Source organism: Lotus japonicus, chromosome 2 (genome assembly GCF_012489685.1).
Source record: "Lotus japonicus ecotype B-129 chromosome 2, LjGifu_v1.2".
Classification (NCBI taxonomy): Eukaryota; Viridiplantae; Streptophyta; class Magnoliopsida; order Fabales; family Fabaceae; genus Lotus; species Lotus japonicus.
The window spans coordinates 25,746,572-25,764,741 of NC_080042.1; the positions used below are offsets into that span (position 1 = coordinate 25,746,572).

An 18,170-nucleotide genomic window follows, 5' to 3' on the forward strand; every position below is an offset into this window, starting at 1 on the left:
AATGATTTGGTAGAGACTTGGTGGAGGTCTGCAGCGTATCAAGGATGGTCTGGGTATGTCTTGCAACAGAAATTAAAGGGGTTGAGGGGGAAGATCAGAGAGTGGCGCAGGGGGAGAGGGGCTTGGGGTGTTGACAAAATTGTATCTTTAGAGAGTAGACTACAAGAGGTAATGGGGGCCCTGGAAAATCAGGGGGGGTCAGAGGCTTTGACAAAGGAGCGGAGGGATGTTCTGGAGGATTTATGGAGAGCTTATCGTGAGGAGGAAAGAGTATGGCGTCAGAAATCCAGGGTGCGTTGGTTGAAGGAAGGAGATAGGAACACTAAGTTTTTCCATCGTAGTTGCAAGGTTCGTACTGTTAAGAAAAATATTACTCAGTTACGGTATTGAGGCAGATTGCTAACGTCTCCGGTGGATATTAAAGAAGCAATGCGGGATCATTTTCAGAATTTTTTTAGGGTGGCAGATGTGTCCAGGCCGTGGTTTCAGAATGAGGACTTGCAGAAGGTGTCAGATGCAAATAATCACTTTTTGGAAGCAGCTTTTTCACTTGAGGAAATATGGGAAGTGGTTAAGAATTTTGATGGCAACAGAGCACCAGGACCTGATGGCTTTAGCATGGATTTTTTTAAAAAATTCTGGAATTTAATTAAGGATGATTTGCTTACTTTTTTCAATGATTTCTATCACACAGGACGTATGTCGAAGGGCTTGAACTCTACTTTTATTGCTCTCATTCCCAAAGGCGGACAACAAGAAGAGATTTCAGACTACAGGCCAATTAGCTTGATTGGAAGTGTGTATAAGTTGTTGTCAAAGGTGCTATCAGTTAGGTTGAGTTTAGTGCTGCCTCGCCTGCTGACTCGGAATCAGTTTACTTTCACAGCAGGTCGCCAGATTGCTGATTGCTCGTTGATTGCCAATGAAATTGTCCATTCCATGATTTCAAGGCCTCAGGGAGGTTTGCTATTCAAAATAGATTTTTCAAAGGCTTATGACAGTGTTGAATGGGGTTTTTTGTTGGAACTATTGCAAGAGATGGGTTTTGGTGGACGGTGGATTGGTTGGATGCAAAGCTGCATTTCTTCTACTTCTTTGGCGGTCTTGGTAAACGGATCGCCTTCTGATTTCTTTACAATTGAAAAAGGTTTACGGCAGGGTGACCTACTATCACCCCTTCTTTTTAATATTGTGGCGAGCGGGATGTCATGCATGCTGAATCAGTTGCTACAAGGAAATTCACCATGTGGGGTGGAAGTGGCTTCGAGGCTCCGTCTTAATCACTTACAATTTGCTGATGACTCTTTGCTATTCACTGACTGTGATCAGAATCAGTATCAGGTTATGGCCTTAGTGGTAGAAACTTTCTTGTTTTGCTCAGGATTAAAAGTTAACTTTAGTAAATCTGCAGTTTATGGGGTGAATGCGCCTGAAGCTATGGTACAAGGGGCAGCAACGTGGTGGAATTTTACAGTAGGAACTTTACCATTCATATATCTTGATTCCCCACTTGGAGGCAATCCAAGGAGGCTTTCGTTCTGGACTCCGGCTTTAGAGAGACTCTCGGCCAAGCTAGGTACTTCGAGTTCACGCTTTTTATCATTAAGTGGGAGGTTGGTCCTCATAAAGTCTGTTTTGAATGCTGTTCCTTTATATTATATGGCACTTTATCGAGCCCCAAAGGGTATTATTTTGCGCATAGAGCAGATTATGAGGCGTTTCTTGTGGGGAGGTGTGTCGGGTGATAAAAAAATAATGTGGGTGGCATGGGAGGATTTATGCAAGGGGAATAGGTATGGGGGTCTGGGGGTAGGTTTTCTTGAGTGGAAAAATAAGGCAATGTTATTAAAGTGGGTTTGGCGGTTTGGAAGGGAGAAAGAGGCGTTGTGGAGGGAGGTGATTTGTAAAAAATATGACCTGCATGTGGATTTAGTCTCTTTGAATTTAGATATGGTAGACCAGAGAAAATTATCCAAACCTTTGGCAGATGTGTGCAATATGGAGTGAAAACGGGTTGGTTGGGAGTGTAATGTATAGAGAAGGTGTCTGTTGGACGATGCCAGGTTCTTTTCAGGTGTGTTTGGCAGAATGAGGCTCATTACGTCCAAGCACTTCAAAAATCCTTTGGGATTGGATCCCATATGCGATATGCTGGGTGGTGTGGTTGGCTCACAATGATGTTATTTTGAATGACAAAATGTATATTGCAGAAGAAGCTTGGGAGTCTCATTTGTTCATGTTATTCTCTTGGGTAAAGGCGTGGTGGACGGAGTGTCCCTATGGGGTCGATCAGTTTGCAAGAGGATTCACCAAAATTGCTGTTGTTGAAAAGGTGAGTGCCCGCTTGGTTGTTCCTTGGAAACCCCCACAAGGCATTATTTTAAAATTCAATGTGGATGGATCCTTTCAATCTGGTTGTGGTGGTGTTGGTGGGATCTTGAGGAATAGTGCGGGGAATGTGATAGGTAAATTCTCCAGAAAAGTAGACGTCCAGAGAGCAGATGAGGCAGAGGTTCTGGCCATTCTGTATGCGTTGCTTTTTTGCCAACAACACTTGCTTGTTTCTGTGGAGGTTGAGAGCGATTCCACTTTAGCAGTTGGTTGGGTCAAAGGGGAAAAAAATAGACCATGGAAGCTCACAAATGAGTTGAATATGATTGATTATTTGATGTCGCTGGTGGTGTGTAATGGGGTAAATCATATTTTGAGAGAAGGGAATGCAGAGGCGGATGAGTTGGCTTAACAAGGTTGCTTTTGTGAGGAGCCGATTTGGTTATTTTTTGAGGTTTAGTCTCATGGGAGGGTGGCTATTAGTTTTTGGTTTGGTATTGTTGTTGCTTTTGTTTGCAGGAAAGGAGCTAACAAACTTGGTGTCTTCTCACCACTACCTGGAGTCCCTGTTGCCGGTTTTAAATTTGCTGGTTCTACTTTGTTCCTTGCTGTTTTGGTTGCTGATTTTACTGCTGGTGCTGTTGCTGGAAGTGGTGTTGTTGTTGCTGCTGACGTTGCTGTTCTTGCTGACTGTTGCTGTTGAGCTGTTGATGTCGTTGAAGCTGGTTGCTGATGTTGTTACTGTTGCTGTAGCTGTTTGCTGTTGCTGTTAATGTCGCTGAAGCTGTTGCTGTTTCTGTTGCTGATGCTGTTACTGTTGCTGTAGTCGTTTGCTGTTGCTGTTAATGTCGCTGAACTTGTTTGCTGTTTTTGGTTTTCTGTTGCTGAAGCTGTTGCTGTTGCTGTTTTAGTCGCTGAAGCTGTTGCTGTTGCTGTTTTTTAATTGCTGCTGATGATGACGTTGGTGCTGGTATTTTTCAGTTTATTGTTTTGCTCTCAGCTAGAGGATTTCGACCAGAGAAGGACTGTGGCTGTGTTTGATACGTCTCATTTTTATGGGCAGTAAATGTACTGTTTTTTGTTTAGTTGCAGAATGACTCACCCAAAACAGTGGTACTCATTTTCCTTGGTAGGTTTTTATCCCACTGGGTTTTTCCTAACAAGGTTTTAATGAGGCCTTGTCTTGGGTGATGCTCATTGTCATTTTGTGGGTTGGTGGTGGGTTTTTTTACTTCTCTGGTTGTTTTTTGGGCCAATTTGTTTTTAGACATATCTTACACTTGTATTGTTCTACCTTGAGTCATTTCTGGCTCAGGTCTTTCTATTAATAATATCCATTTTGCTTTCAAAAAAAAAAAATTCTTATTATGTTTGACATTAAAGCATTTCCATGCTAAAATGTTCTTTCTCGTATGAGCTTTTTGCCCTGTAATTTGAACAAAATAAAATAAAAATAGACTATATTATTATGTAGAACATTTTTTTGAAAGATTATGTAGAACATGTTTAATATGAAGTTACATTGTAAAATAGTGACATTTTATTAAAATTTATTGAGTAAAGTACACTCACCCCTCTCAAGGTTTGTTAGAATTACACTCCACCCCATTCTTGTCTAAAATCTACACCCCACCCCATTTTATATAGATGCAAATTTAGTGACGAAAAATATTCTTCATTAATAATAAATTATTATTTAAATTGTTAATCAATAATTTCAAAAAATATTTTCAATATAATCCAACAAATTTAAAAATGAAAACATCACAGTCCTCCTCATTCTCTCAATCGCGGTCTTCCTCCATAAATTCACAATGCAAATTCTGCAATAGCACACCCGACCGGTTTACAAACCATATCTCGAACATAGGGAAACATGCTTGTGTTTTCATATTTGGTAATAATTCAATTTTAATCAAAATAATCTCTTTATACCTCAAATTTTGAAAATTGGATTGTATACCCAAAAAGCAAGACAAATGGGTGAAGAAAATAGAGAAACAAAATTAAGAAATATGAAGTGGATCGGAGGTTATTAGAACCCAACGATGCGGTGGAGCACCGCTTTTAACAAAATCCAACGACATCTTAAACCAACAGAGCGTTCGCTCGCAACTTAAAGGGGGTGAAGTTCACAAGAAGTAGTTGAACAGGTAGCTTTGGGAATGTGCGATTCACGTTCTGTGGTTCAGGTCGCAACAAAACTTTGATGCATGGTGGTGCCATGGGGTTTCACATTCTGGGACAGTGGCCGTCGTGTTAAAGGGAGCAAAGGCTTGGTGGTGACCGTTTGTGGTGAGAAATATGATTTGGAGACAGATGGGACGTGGACTTAACCGACAGAGTGGATTGTTTTTTTAAATTTAATTCAGGAAAATTATTTTCATAAATTAATGTATGATAGTGTATATGCATTAAACTTATTTAAATTTTAACTAATTAGTAATTATTTTTTATTAGTGACGAATTTGTTTTCGTCACTAAATTTTGCCTTTATAAAAAATGGAGTGGAGTGTAGATTTAAAAAAAGAATGGGGTGGAGTGTCATTCTTACAAACCTTGAGGGGGGTGAGTGTATTTTACTCAAATTTATTTTTCTGTTAAAATGTTCATCCCCGTGGGAACTCTTAACCCTATAGTAATTAGTTTTTTTATAAAAAAGTAATGACATCAATCGTAGTCCGCAACCAATGAGAAATTCTGCCAAATTCACCTAGCAACCACCAAATCTCTGCGTGTCCATGGTAACTCTGTGGACCCTCAGCACCAGATCAGCTCCCTTTTCCTGGAATTAATATTTAATAAAAATAAGACAAATTAAGAAAAAATCAAGAAATAAACAACCTAAATCCTAATCAAATCTAAAATTTAAAAAGGTACTAATTAAAGATAGATAAAAACTATCAAAATCTAGCAAATCACAATAAAAACTCATAAAATCATAAATTAAATAAAAATCCAAAAATTCAATAAAGACACCATAAAAATTAATTAATAACCTCAAAATAAATCAAAAATAAAATAAAAGATCCAAGATATAATCAAGAAATAAACAACCTAAATCCTAATCAAATCTAATTTAAAAAGGTACTAACTAAAGATAGATAAAAACTACCAAAATCTAGCAAATCAAAATAAAAACTCATAAAATCCTGAATTAAATAAAAATCCGAAAATTCAATAAAAATATGATAAAAATTAATTAATACTCACAAAATAAAATAAAATACCCAAGAAAAAAATCAAGAAATAAGCAACTTAAATCCTAATCAAATCTAAAATTTAAAAAGGTCAACATGTGCTTGGATAACTTGTTGTATTTTTTTTCATATTTTTGGTCAACATGTGATTTTTGTTTTATAAATGCCTTAAATTTAAATCCAGTTACATATTCAAAATATTAATTCAAACGGCTTTTGTATTTTCCAATATACAATTTTTTTTAAAAATATATACACTAACTATTTAGAATTATTCAATTGGTATATATTTTATTAAAAACAACATTCAATACGATGCTATAACTAATAAAATAGGGTCACGAATAACAAAGTGAAGTATGCAACTTTAGATGACAGTATGTTAGAGAACTATATCACTGTTGATTAAACAACAAAACTACATACATATGTATACAGTATCAAACACTGAAGTTGTTAAGTTCTAGAGTGCAGTCCACAATATAGAGAAGGCAAATCCAAGAAAAGAAAGGTGAGTAATAACAATGATCACAATTCGAATAACATATCAAAAACATAAAATACAAAACGATTTCTATTTCTATGTTAGCTTACCTCTTCAATCAATTTAGGGTAAATGGTCACTTTGGTCCTCAAAAGTGTCCACCGACTTCACATTCGTCCCTGAATGAATTTTATCCACCTTGCGGTCCGCCAAAGTGTCAAACGTCTGTCACTTTAGTCCTTGACGTTAAAAAACACAAACAGATGTTAACGGAAGGTTGAGTTGGAACGTTGGAAAGTTTGAAATGCTTCAATTTAGTCCTTGATTTGGATTTTCTCCCAAATTTAATTAATAAAAAAAGAAAAAACTAGAAACCCAGCAACAATGATGAATCTTCATCTCCTTGACAGAGAAACGAATGTGCAGGGTTTTCTTCTTGTTCTTTATTCTGGTTCTTCAATGGCGTCCACAACTTTTTCTTTTTGGCACAAATATAAGTATTTCCATTTAAGTTATGATAATTGGAAAAAACTAATTCTAATTCCCACTAAACTGATCTATCAATTGGAAAAGGGCTCAAATGTTATGTCTTTAGACAGTAATCAAGACCAACATTTTCAGGTTATAACATAGAGCTTCCCTGAGTTGAATTCAGTCTCTAAACTCACCGATCTTGAAGCAAGTTGAATCGATCCCGGTCTGATTCGATTGGGTCGGAGAGATGGTGGTCGGTTATGGGTTGTAAGTCGCGTGAAGAGGGTGGTGATGGTGGTGGGCGGGTTCGGCGTTTCCGGTGATGGGTGGGTTGGGGATTGCATGGTGGGTTTTGAGGTCTGATTCGATGGGATCTGAGGGGTGGTGCTGGGCTCTGGGTTCGGGTTAGCGTGAAGAGATTAGTGATGGTGGTGGGTGGGTTCTGGGTTTTAGGGTGGTGGTGGTGGGTAGCTTGGGGGTGGCGTGAAGTGGTAGGTGATGATGGTGAGGTTTGAGAAATGGGGTTTTTGTGTTCTTCTTATTTCTCTAATTGAGTGTGTTTTTCACGTCATCATTTTTTGTTGATTGAATCCTGTGAATGGCAAGAAGCAATTTTGATGTTATCTCCACACTCCAATACTTGAGCTGAACTTTGAAAGCTTCGTATCACATGCCCTGGATGGAACAATTTGTGTGTCTGAGAATTTTTCATTTTTGTTTGTGCTGCTGTTGGTCTTGATAGTTGCATTTTTGTGTCGAAGAAGATGAAGGGCATGCAGAGATCTAGGAGTTATCTGGTTTCAGATCCGAAATGAAAGGTTTTGGGATTTTTTGAGGTTTCATTACTTCATGATAAAGGAGATGAAGATTCATCAGTGTTGCTGGGTTTCTGGTTTTTATTTTTTATTAATTAAATTTGGGGGAAAATCCAGATCAAGGACTAAATTGAAGGATTTCAAATTTTCCCAACGTTCCAACTCAACCTTCCGTTAACGTCTGTTTGTGTTTTTTAAGGTCAAGGACTAAAGTGACGGTCGCGTGACACTTTGGAGGACCGCGAGGTGAATAAAATTCATTCAGGGACAAATGTGAAGTCGGTGGACACTTTTGAGGACCAAAGTGACCATTTACCCATCAATTTATTCCTCATTCACGGTCTCTGAAACAGACAGCTTGAAGGTCATCCTTGAGAAGGATCTGTGCGAACATAGCAATTTCAAAAATTCTCACATCGAACCTGAATCAAAACACGTTTACTCTTTGTCAGTCAGGAAAAAGTTAAGTAAAAGTCAATCATTCAATCAAGAAGGCAGTCTCCATGGATTAAAGGTAGCATAGAGCAGTAGAAATAGAACAAAATATTGTCTATGAAAAGGGAACAAAGCAAGTTGTACAAATAGAGAAGATGGGGAAGAAGAAAGTCCTAAAAATGCAGAGAAGCCAAAGACATATAAGGTATATCTCAATGAGATAGGACTAATAATAAACTAATCTAACAAATAACAATAAAAACAAAACAAAATCCTTAAAAAATATTTTTTTATATATGATTTCTTTTCACGGATTTGTTTTTCTTTTATTTATTATAAAAATACACATATATGCTTTTTTTTAATATTTTTAATATCAAATGAGAATTAATCTGTGAGTGACACCTCATTAAATTGGCCTGAGGATTAATCTGGGAGCGACACTTCATTAAATTGGCCTGAGAATTAATCTAGGAGCGACACCTCATCGAATTAGCCTGATGGGAGTTCTTCTTTTCTAATATATATTGATTCATATTGATTTAAGTAAAATATTTTCGAAATGAATTATTTTTTTCCTTCAATTTCCTTATATAAACCTCTTAATTATATTAATTTCCTTATTTAAAATCATAAAAGACATTAAAAGCTTTATGGAATAAATGCTATTTTCGTTTTTTTTAAATAAGGAAATTTAAAATATTTAAATAAATTTTAATGCATTGACTATTTATTTATGGAAAATATTTTCAAAATTAATTATTTATTTCCTTCAATTTCCTTATATAAACCACTTAATTATATTAATTTCCTTATTTAAAATCATAGAAGACATTAAATGTTTTATGAAATAAATACTATTTTCGTTTTTTTTAATAAGGAAATTTAAAATAATTAAATAAATTTTAATGCATTGACTATTTATTTATGGAAAATATTTTCAAAATTAATTATTTATTTCCTTCAATTTCCTTATATAAACCACTTAATTATATTAATTTCCTTATTTAAAATAATAAAAGACATTAAATGCTTTATGAAATAAATGCTATTTTCATTTTTTTTAATAATGAAATTTAAAATAATTAAATAAAATTTAATGGATAGAATATTTATTAAAGGAAAATATTTAATAAATTAATTAATTATTTACTTTAATTTCCTTATATAAACCTCTTAATTATATTAATTTCCTTATTTAAAATCATAAAATGCATTAAATACTTTATTAAATAAATGCTATTTTCGTTTTTTTTTAAATAATGAAATTTAAAATAATTAAATAAATTTTAATTCATTGACTATTTATTTAAGGAAAATATTTTCGAATTTAATTGTTTATTTCCTTCAATTTCCTTATATAAATCACTTAATTATATTAATTTCCTTATTTAAAATCATAAAAGACATTAAATGCTTTATGAAATAAATGTGATTTTCGTTTTTTTAAAAAAAGGAAATTTAAAATAATTTAATAAATTTTAATGCATTAACTATTTATTTAGGGAAAATATTTTTAAAATTAATTATTAATTTCCTTCAATTTCCTTATATAAACCACTTAATTATATTAATTTCCTTATTTAAAATCATAAAAGACATTAAGGAACTTTATTCATGTGTAATTAATTTAAAATGGTGTTTATAATTGATTGATATTTAATGTTAGTAAAAACATTAATGTTTTTTTTTTGAAAACTGAAATGTTTAATGAATGGAGAAAAAACGATGGGAACAACCTTTCCCATCTAAGGATTCCAATTCATAGGGCTCAACACACTGAGACCCCACAACACCACAATGTATTGTTAATCAACACAATAAAAAGGAGCACCAACATACCCAGTGAGCTTCCAATCCTATTATCTAGGATAAACAGGGTGCTGAAAAAATGGTGAGTGATCAAACCCACCATTAACATGAACAGCACCAAAAACCACTAATTGAATACAACCAGAATGCTAAAAACAAGTAACAGAAACATGAAAATCTCCCCACTGTTCTGCTCGGATTAGCCACAAAAGTATGACGTTTTCCATTGGCTCGAATTTTAAAACCGCTCCATTTTTGTCCCAACAAAGCAGATCTGAACCCTCAAAGCCCTTAACAGAATTATTATAGAGCTATGTTACCTGAGGCTGCTTCCCTTGCCAATAGCTCATCTAGAAGAATGGGTTCCTCTAAGCACACCCATAAAGGAGCATCCCGATTGCAACCTTTGTTAGCCAGGAAGTCTGCCTCCGCATTGCTTTCTCTGTATATATGTCTCACTTCCGCACAACTTACCTCTTGTATTAGAAAATCAATTTTATTCAATTCCTTGAGAAGCCTCCACGGCCGCTTTTCCTTTGATCCCACCCACCCCACCACAATCGCAGAATCACTCTCAACTATTATGTTGCGCAGTAAGAATTCTTGACAGAAAATTAATGCATGTAAAATGGCTTTTACCTCAGCTTCATGTGCCCATCCAAACCCAACATTGATTACAAAATACCCCTGAATTTTACTATGTATGTCCCGAACGATCCCTCCCACTCCACTTGGCCCCGGATTTCCTTTTGAAGCACCGTCCACATTGCATTTGAGAAGACCACTAGATGGAGGGTTCCAGCCAGCTATCCTTACGGGTTTTTGCACTTGAGGCAACCTTATAATAGTCAAGTTCCTCATAATGTGATCTGTTTCATGAGGGCATCCCTTCCATGCAATTTTTACCCACCACGAAACCTTTAGCAAATGAATATCCCACACCTCATTTATATCCAACTCCTTCCCTTTAAAAATAATGGCATTTCTCTCCGTCCACACAGCCCAGACCAGTGAGAATGGCAGTAAATCCCATATTTTGTGATCTGTTTTTGCCACCATTGATGGCCATTCCAACATCAAGGATTTCAGTGTGTTAGGCATTGCTCCTTGCCACCCTTCCCTATTAATTAAATTCTGCCAGAGTTCCCTAGTCTTGTCACATTGCAGGAACAAGTGATCAGATGATTCTTCTTGGTTGCCACACATCACACATGCTCCATGTTGAGGGTCAATGATACCCCTTCTAATAAGGTTCTTCTTTGTTGCAAGTTTGTCATGACAAGCTTGCCAAAACAGCAAGCTCACTTTAGGAGGGACCACCTTTTTGGCAAGCGCAGGGACAATGTAATCAGGGACCTGAATAAGTTGTTCTTCTACCCACACACACAATACCTTGATTGAGTAGTATCCATTCGATTTAGACACCATATGAGAGAATCGCATTCAGACTCTGCCGGGTAGATTGTGTTTATTAATTCCTCAAAGGCTACAAATATGTCCAATTCCCAGTCAAAAAATTGTCTTCTGAAGTTTATATCCCATATCCACTTTCCTCTCACAAATAATCCCATATCAGAGATCAAGGCAGTCTTATTTGTACTCATGGCAAAGATTCTTGGAAATTTCAGACTTAGTGGTTTCGTATCAGCCCATGGATCATGCCAAAAACGAATATTTTTTCCATTCCCTACCTTACACTTCACATACTCCTTCCATCCATTTGTTAACATAGTCTCTTCTTTCAAGACCTGGATTATACCTTGCATCACAAGAGACCATTCCCCCCCCCCCTCTTCCATGGCACGATGCAGCAACAACTCCTCATCCTGCATCTTATATTTAGCTATTATGACTTTCCTCCACAAGCTATTTTTCGCAGTGCCAAACTTCCAAGCCCATTTTATAAGTAAAGCTTTATTTTTCCACCCGATAAAACCTAAGTCCAGCCCTCCTCTTTCTTTAGCTGTGCAAACTGATTCCCACGGTATCCATGCCACTTTTCTTCCCCTTTCTTCGTTTCCCCATAAAAAGGAACGATATACTTTCTCAATTTCTCTTATTACTCCTGCCGGTGCCTTGAAAATTGCAAACCAGAAAATTGGGATTGAATTCAGAGCAGCTTTCAACAGTACAAGTCTACCACTTAAAGACGTATATTTCGAATTATATGACCTTCCCTTCTTTCTTAGCTTGTCCAGCATTGGTTCCCAAAAACGCAATCTTTTTGGGTTACCCCCTAGTGTTGCCCCAAGGTAAGTAATTGGCAATTTGCCCACTGTCCACCCATATTTTCTGGCCTCCTCTTCCACTGATAAATCATCCATGTTACACCCTATGAGAAGTGATTTACCCAGATTTAGTTTTAGGCCTGATGCGAACATGAAAGCAAATAATGTGTGGCATAGAAGCTCCAATTGCCCTCCATCATTCTCACAAAATAGTAAGGTGTCATCCGCAAATTGTAAATGGTTTAGCGCTAACCTTTCACCCAATCTAACACCACCAAACATTCTCTCCCCTAGTAATTGATTCAACAAACTAGAAAGGCCGGTCACACAGATGTTGAACAAGAGAGGCGACAACGGGTCACCTTGGCGCAATCCTTTCTCTATTGCAAAGAAGTCCGAGGGGGATCCATTAACAAGAATTGCTACTGAAGCTGTAGATATACAGCATTTCATCCATCTTATCCATCTTGACCCGAAGTTCATTTCCTCTAAAACATCCAGTAGAAACTTCTATTCTATGCTATCATATGCTTTTGCAAAATCTAATTTCAAAATAAATCCTCCTCCCTCCTTTCTCATTAAAAAATCAGTAACCTCCGCAGCAAGAAAGATGCAGTCAGTAATTTGTCTCCCTGTCGTGAAAGCAAATTGGTTTTCTGAGATCAATTTTGGCAGAACTGATTGTAACCTTGCTGCCAGCACTTTGGATATTAGCTTATATGAGCTCCCAATTAAGCTGATAGGTTTATAATCCGCTACTTCTTGTGGACATGTTACTTTGGGAATTAGGGAGATAAATGCAGCGTTCATCCCTTTAACCAATTTTCCAGATTCATAGAACTCCGCAAACAATTTGTGAACATCCTCCTTGACTAAAAACCAGAAGTGTTTGAAAAACCCCAAATTGAAGCCATCCGGCCCCGGTGCTTTGTTACCATCACAACTTTTCACTGCATTCCAGATTTCTGTTTCTGTAAAATTGACCTCCAAACTAGCTTTTTGTCTCTCAGTTAAATGTGGCAGATTTGAGCATTTTAGCTTGGGTCTCAGTTGATCCTGTCTTGAGAAATACTGTTTGAAATGGTTCAATATAGCTCCTTTGATTGCAGATGGGTCCTCTATGTCTTCACCCTCCACCCTTAACTTGGTAATATGCTTTTTGGCTCTTCTGATTTTGCTTATGCGGTGAAACAAAGCTGTGTTTTTGTCTCCCAGTTTCAGCCAGTTCACCCTTCCCTTCTGCATCCATTTTGACTCTTCAGCCCTATAACCATCCCATAAACCATTCAGAACTTGCCGCCTCTTCTCTTTTAGTTCATTCGAAGCACCCTCCACTGCAGTCCTTTCCATCACCAGCTGCAATTCTTGTTCCAATTCCTTGATCTTTATTTCTGTTCTGTTATTGGAGTGTCCCTTCCACTCCCGAATCTTACCTTTGATTTCTTTCAGTTTCTGCTGCAACACAAACCCGGACCAGCCTTGCACTAGCGAAGAGTTCCACCAATTCACAACAAGGTTCTCAAATTCCTTATCTAATAACCAATTATTATAGAATAGGAATGGCTTGGGGCCAAAATCTATTATTCCCATTTCCAGTGTAACTACCCTGTGATCCAATAGGCCCCAGGATTGTGCCCTCTGGTTTAGCTCCTCAAATCACCCTATGACTTCTTCATTTACCACCCATCTATCGAGTCTACTCCAAATCCCCCCATTTCTTGAGCTATACCACGTATATTCAAAATTTTGGAGAGGTAAATCAATGAGATGAAAGTCCCTGATCAGGTTCGCAAATGCTATTTCCGTTCCTTCTGTTCCCTCACTTCTGTCATTCCAATTGAGCGTCGCATTAAAGTCTCCCCCCAACACACAACATCCTCTTTTATTAATCAAAACCTCCCCCAAGGAATTAAAGAAGCTAGTTCGTTCTTCTTCCAGATTAGGACCATAGATATGCAAATCAACCAGGTCAAGAAGTGGATTTTCACTATCCTGTATCAAAAGATCTTCAGGAATTTCAATATCTGATTCACCACGCTCATTTGATTCGAAATCACCATCTTCGATTTTGAGAATTCAGTCAGCAAATTCTTTAATTTCTATTGTAAGCTCTGGTGAACCTATTGTGCGTAATCTCATGTTTTTAGTGAGCTTTAAAACTTTCCAGTATTTCCAAAGATCAGAAGAATTTACTGTAGCAGATACAATGTCTTGCCTTCCACCTTTTGGAATGACTGGAAGAGTTTGTCTGAAGTCACCACCAAGAACTACAACCTTACCGCCAAATGGTTTCTTCATGTTGCTTTCATCTTCCTGTCTCATGATATCGCGCAAAGTCTTATCAAGTGTCTCAAAACAATTCTTATTTAACATAGGAGCTTCATCCCAAATGATCAATTTAGCACGGATCAGTAAATTTGCCCTTAAACTACCTTGTTTGATGTTGCAAGTAGTTGTTTCATCGGTTTGCAATGGAATGCAAAATCTGAAATGTGATGTTCTACCACCCGACAACAACAAAGAAGCAATACCACTTGAAGCAACATTCAGAACAATCATACCCATTGAACGGATGGCTGCAGATAATGTATTCCAGACAAAATTTTTGCCAGTTCCTCCATATCTGCAGTCATTCCAAAAGGTGGAAGGCAAGACATTGTATCTGCTACAGTAAATTCTTCTGATCTTTGGAAATACTGGAAAGTTTTAAAGCTCACTAAAAACATGAGATTACGCATAATAGGTTCACCAGAGCTTGCAACATAAATTAAAGAATTTGCTGACTGAATTCTCAAAATCAGAGATGGTGATTTCGAATCAAATGAGCGTGGTGAATCAGATATTGAAATTCCTGAAGATCTTTTGATACAGGATAGTGAAAATCCACTTCTTGACCTGGTTGATTTGCATATCCCAATTTGGTGCAGAACATGAAGACTGAAAAGTTTTTGGAAGAACGATGCATATTGTGTCCTACATTGGAATGTGTTGAGAAGGTTAATTATTTTATGCTTGATTTACTACCAGGTAATCCAACAGAGTACTTAAGCTCAGATAGCACTTGCAAATCTGACGAGGACACTGAACTACAATCAGAGTGGTTTACTACAGAATTCTTAAATGATATTACATGCTCAGAAATACCAAATCACAAAATTATATTGAAGGAAGGTGCTCCGATAACGCTATTGAGAAATATAGATCAAGCAACCGGTTTATGCATTGGAACGCGGCTAATAGTGGCTGATCTTGGAACAAATGTTATAAAGGCCACTGTAATAACAGGAACCAACATTGGAGAAGACATTTCCATTCCAAGAATGGACATGGTTCCATCTGTCTCAGGTTACCCGTTTAAGTTTGAAAGACGTCAATTTCCGATCAGTCTATCCTAAATAATTCTGAATTTTATGAAATTTGTATGACGGTAAAATTTATGAGGCATCACAAATTTATTGGTTTTCTTTATACGTTTTGCTTCTTTACTAATTGTCCAAAAATAATGTTGAACAATCGTATTGAAACATATTACACTACGAATTTAATAATAAATAAATAAATTAAAGGAGTGATTAAAAATCATAAATTCTCACATTACAAATTAATAAACGCATTTTTATGACTTTTTCCTACATTTACTTTTATTCCTTAAATAATCACACGCATTTATGTGTTTTAGTCACGCATTTAATGATTTTTTTTTGCATTAACTTTTAGTCAATAAATAATCAAGCACATTTATGATATTTAGCATTTAAAAAATTAAAATTTAAATAAAGGTATTTTTCAACCTTCAATGCGTAAAAAAACCATATTTATTAAAAAAATACCAAATTTATTGCATTAATAACGTGATAAAGTACATTAAATTCAAAATAACAAAATAGTCTAACTGCCTTAATTACATTCAATTATTTTTAACAAATATTCCTTAAAAATATCTTTCCTTAAAACCGTTGACTGCTATTTAGGAAAATCGAATTAAAATACTTTTAAATTAGAATTAAAAAAAACAAAATTAATAACATTAATTTAATTTTAAAATTTATCCATCATAATTAAGTGCATTAATTACATCGATTTATTTTTAAAAATCAAGCAACAACTTAGTAATAATTCCTTAATTACAATTACTTGATTATTTTTTCTTGAACATGAAATGTATATTATTAAAAAAGAAGCTTGAGCCAATAGCAACTCAAGGCAAGAAACAAGTACAAACTGATCAGAACTCGATACGCCCAAAGAACAATTACTTGATTATATACATTAATTATACAAAATTATGTGCGTTAATTAAGTAAATAAAACCTACATACATAAATTAAAAATTCAGAATCAAGTAAAAAATTGAATAACACATTAAATTTTAGAAAAAACTCAACTTATACTAATAAAAATTCGAGCTTCAACAAAAAATAATAATAAATCAAAACAAAATCAATTAGGAATCACTGAAGAGCAATAAGCCTATATATATACTTTAGTATACATCTCCTTTTATACACAAGTTAAGGCCAAAATCAACATACGTTAGTTTTCATCTCCAAAACTTTATTGCATCATGAATCCGAACTATAGCCTACTTGACCAACTGACTCCTTTAGCACATGATTGGACTATTGTCGTTCGAGTAGTAAGGGCGTGGTTTGCTGAAGAAGAGGAGGAAGAATATGAGGAAGGACACGATGGTTCGTTCTATAATCTGTTGTTGATGGATCGAAAGGTATGGAAACCAGAAACAATTTCTCTATTATTAAATATGTAATTGTATTTAATTTAATTCACAGACATAAATTCATATGAAACTCCTTCATTTCTAGGGTCAAACAATCCATGCAGAGTGTAGGCGTAACCTTCATGAACGTTTTGCCAACAGAATCACGGAAGGGTTGGTATACCGTTTTGAATATTTCTGGGTATGACATAATTTCCGAGGTCTTAGTGCATCTAGGCATATCTACAAGATACACTTGCAAAGTAGAACAAGGATGGTTCCATATAATAAAGATGTGTTTCATGTGCGTGATCTGATATTTGACAACGTGCATGAAATTCAAAATCCTGACTTTGACGAGTGGTTCTTAGTTGGTATGTAAATATTTACCTTCATTTAAATAACTTCAAATACATCAACACTTCCATGTATTGACATTACCATTAAAACAGATGTTATGGGCGAAGTAACGCACGTCGGAAATTACAACGGATTTGAGCGGAATGAAGTCCATACGCAGAGTAGAGACATTGAACTTGAATCTCAAGGGTAAATTTGCTTTTATCAATAAAAATTAGTATTATTAATTTCTATAAATTCCTACAGAAGAAAGTTAACAACTTTTATTTAATTTTTTCCAGCAAAAAAAATAAATTTTTTTTATACGGCCAATTTGTCGACGAATTGGATGCACTTCTAAATTCAAAAGACAACAAACATGTTGTGATTATCATATTGTTGAGAGTTATAACAATTCATCAAGGTACATTTAATTATTTTGAGCAACAAACAAATATAAACTTCTATATAATAAATCAACATGTTCAAACTTAAACTTACAATCGATCACTAATTTTTTTTCCAGGAGAATATAAACTAACTGCTGGGTTAAACTGCACTAAAGTAATGTTCAATCCTGACATTCCACAAGCAGTGTCCTACAGAGAAAGGTATGTATGTACTGTGGATTTCATATTACTTTGAACAAATTTAGATGACAAATAACAACATAATTTTTGTTTCTTCGAAGGTTATTTGAGTGTGACGAAGTTCATACTCAAGTAATAAACGTTATGATTGAAAGATTAAACATTACTGAAAAAGATGAGTTCCTGACGTTTTTCCCAAGCACAAGTATTAAAAATTTGGTTACTTGCATATCAGTATGTTCTCATCACTTTTAATTTAATTTATTAGACTTTTTTTTATTGAAAAAAAACATACATTGATTTTCATTCAACGTTTTAATTAAATAAAACAATTACTTATTATATTATTAACTTAGTATTAATGAATACATTATTAAATTAGTAAATAAACATATAATGTTAGGATTACACTAAACAAAAATGCGTTTTAAATAAAAAATTCATGGGGTTAGAGATTTTTAAACAATAACTACAAACTTAAATACTTATTAAACTAATTTAATAATCACCTATTGTGGGAAATTAACAACACATGAATAATTTTTGCAAAAAAAAAAAACAACAACACATGAATAATGAGATAAAATATCAATTAATTAGACCTTAAAATCTTAAACTCTTTCATTGAATTTAATTGCTTTAAATTCATAACGTTATAATAGGAAAAAAAAGATTTTGATACATGTTTTATATTCATAATGATTATTTATATCTACATCATGATTTCCGATAGGCTTAAATCTAT

At 35.1% G+C, this 18,170-nt stretch overlaps 2 protein-coding genes across 2 annotated transcripts in view; one reads left to right on the top strand and one right to left on the bottom strand.

Moving 5' to 3' along the window:
- Positions 1 to 13,855: 13,855 nt before the first annotated feature.
- Positions 13,856 to 14,344, bottom strand: LOC130736274 (ATP-dependent DNA helicase RRM3-like). The gene has a single exon (XM_057588115.1). It carries the CDS (start codon positions 14,342 to 14,344, stop codon positions 13,856 to 13,858), a length of 489 nt encoding a protein of 162 aa, XP_057444098.1.
- Positions 14,345 to 14,351: 7 nt separating this feature from the next.
- LOC130736275 (uncharacterized) overlaps positions 14,352 to 18,170 on the top strand; it is a 103,452-nt gene continuing 99,633 nt past the window's right edge. Inside the window, exons 1-2 of the mRNA XM_057588116.1 lie at positions 14,352 to 14,427; positions 14,807 to 15,124. Of these exons, the coding sequence (XP_057444099.1) occupies positions 14,352 to 14,427; positions 14,807 to 15,124 (394 nt within the window). The remainder of the gene's footprint in view (positions 14,428 to 14,806; positions 15,125 to 18,170) is intronic.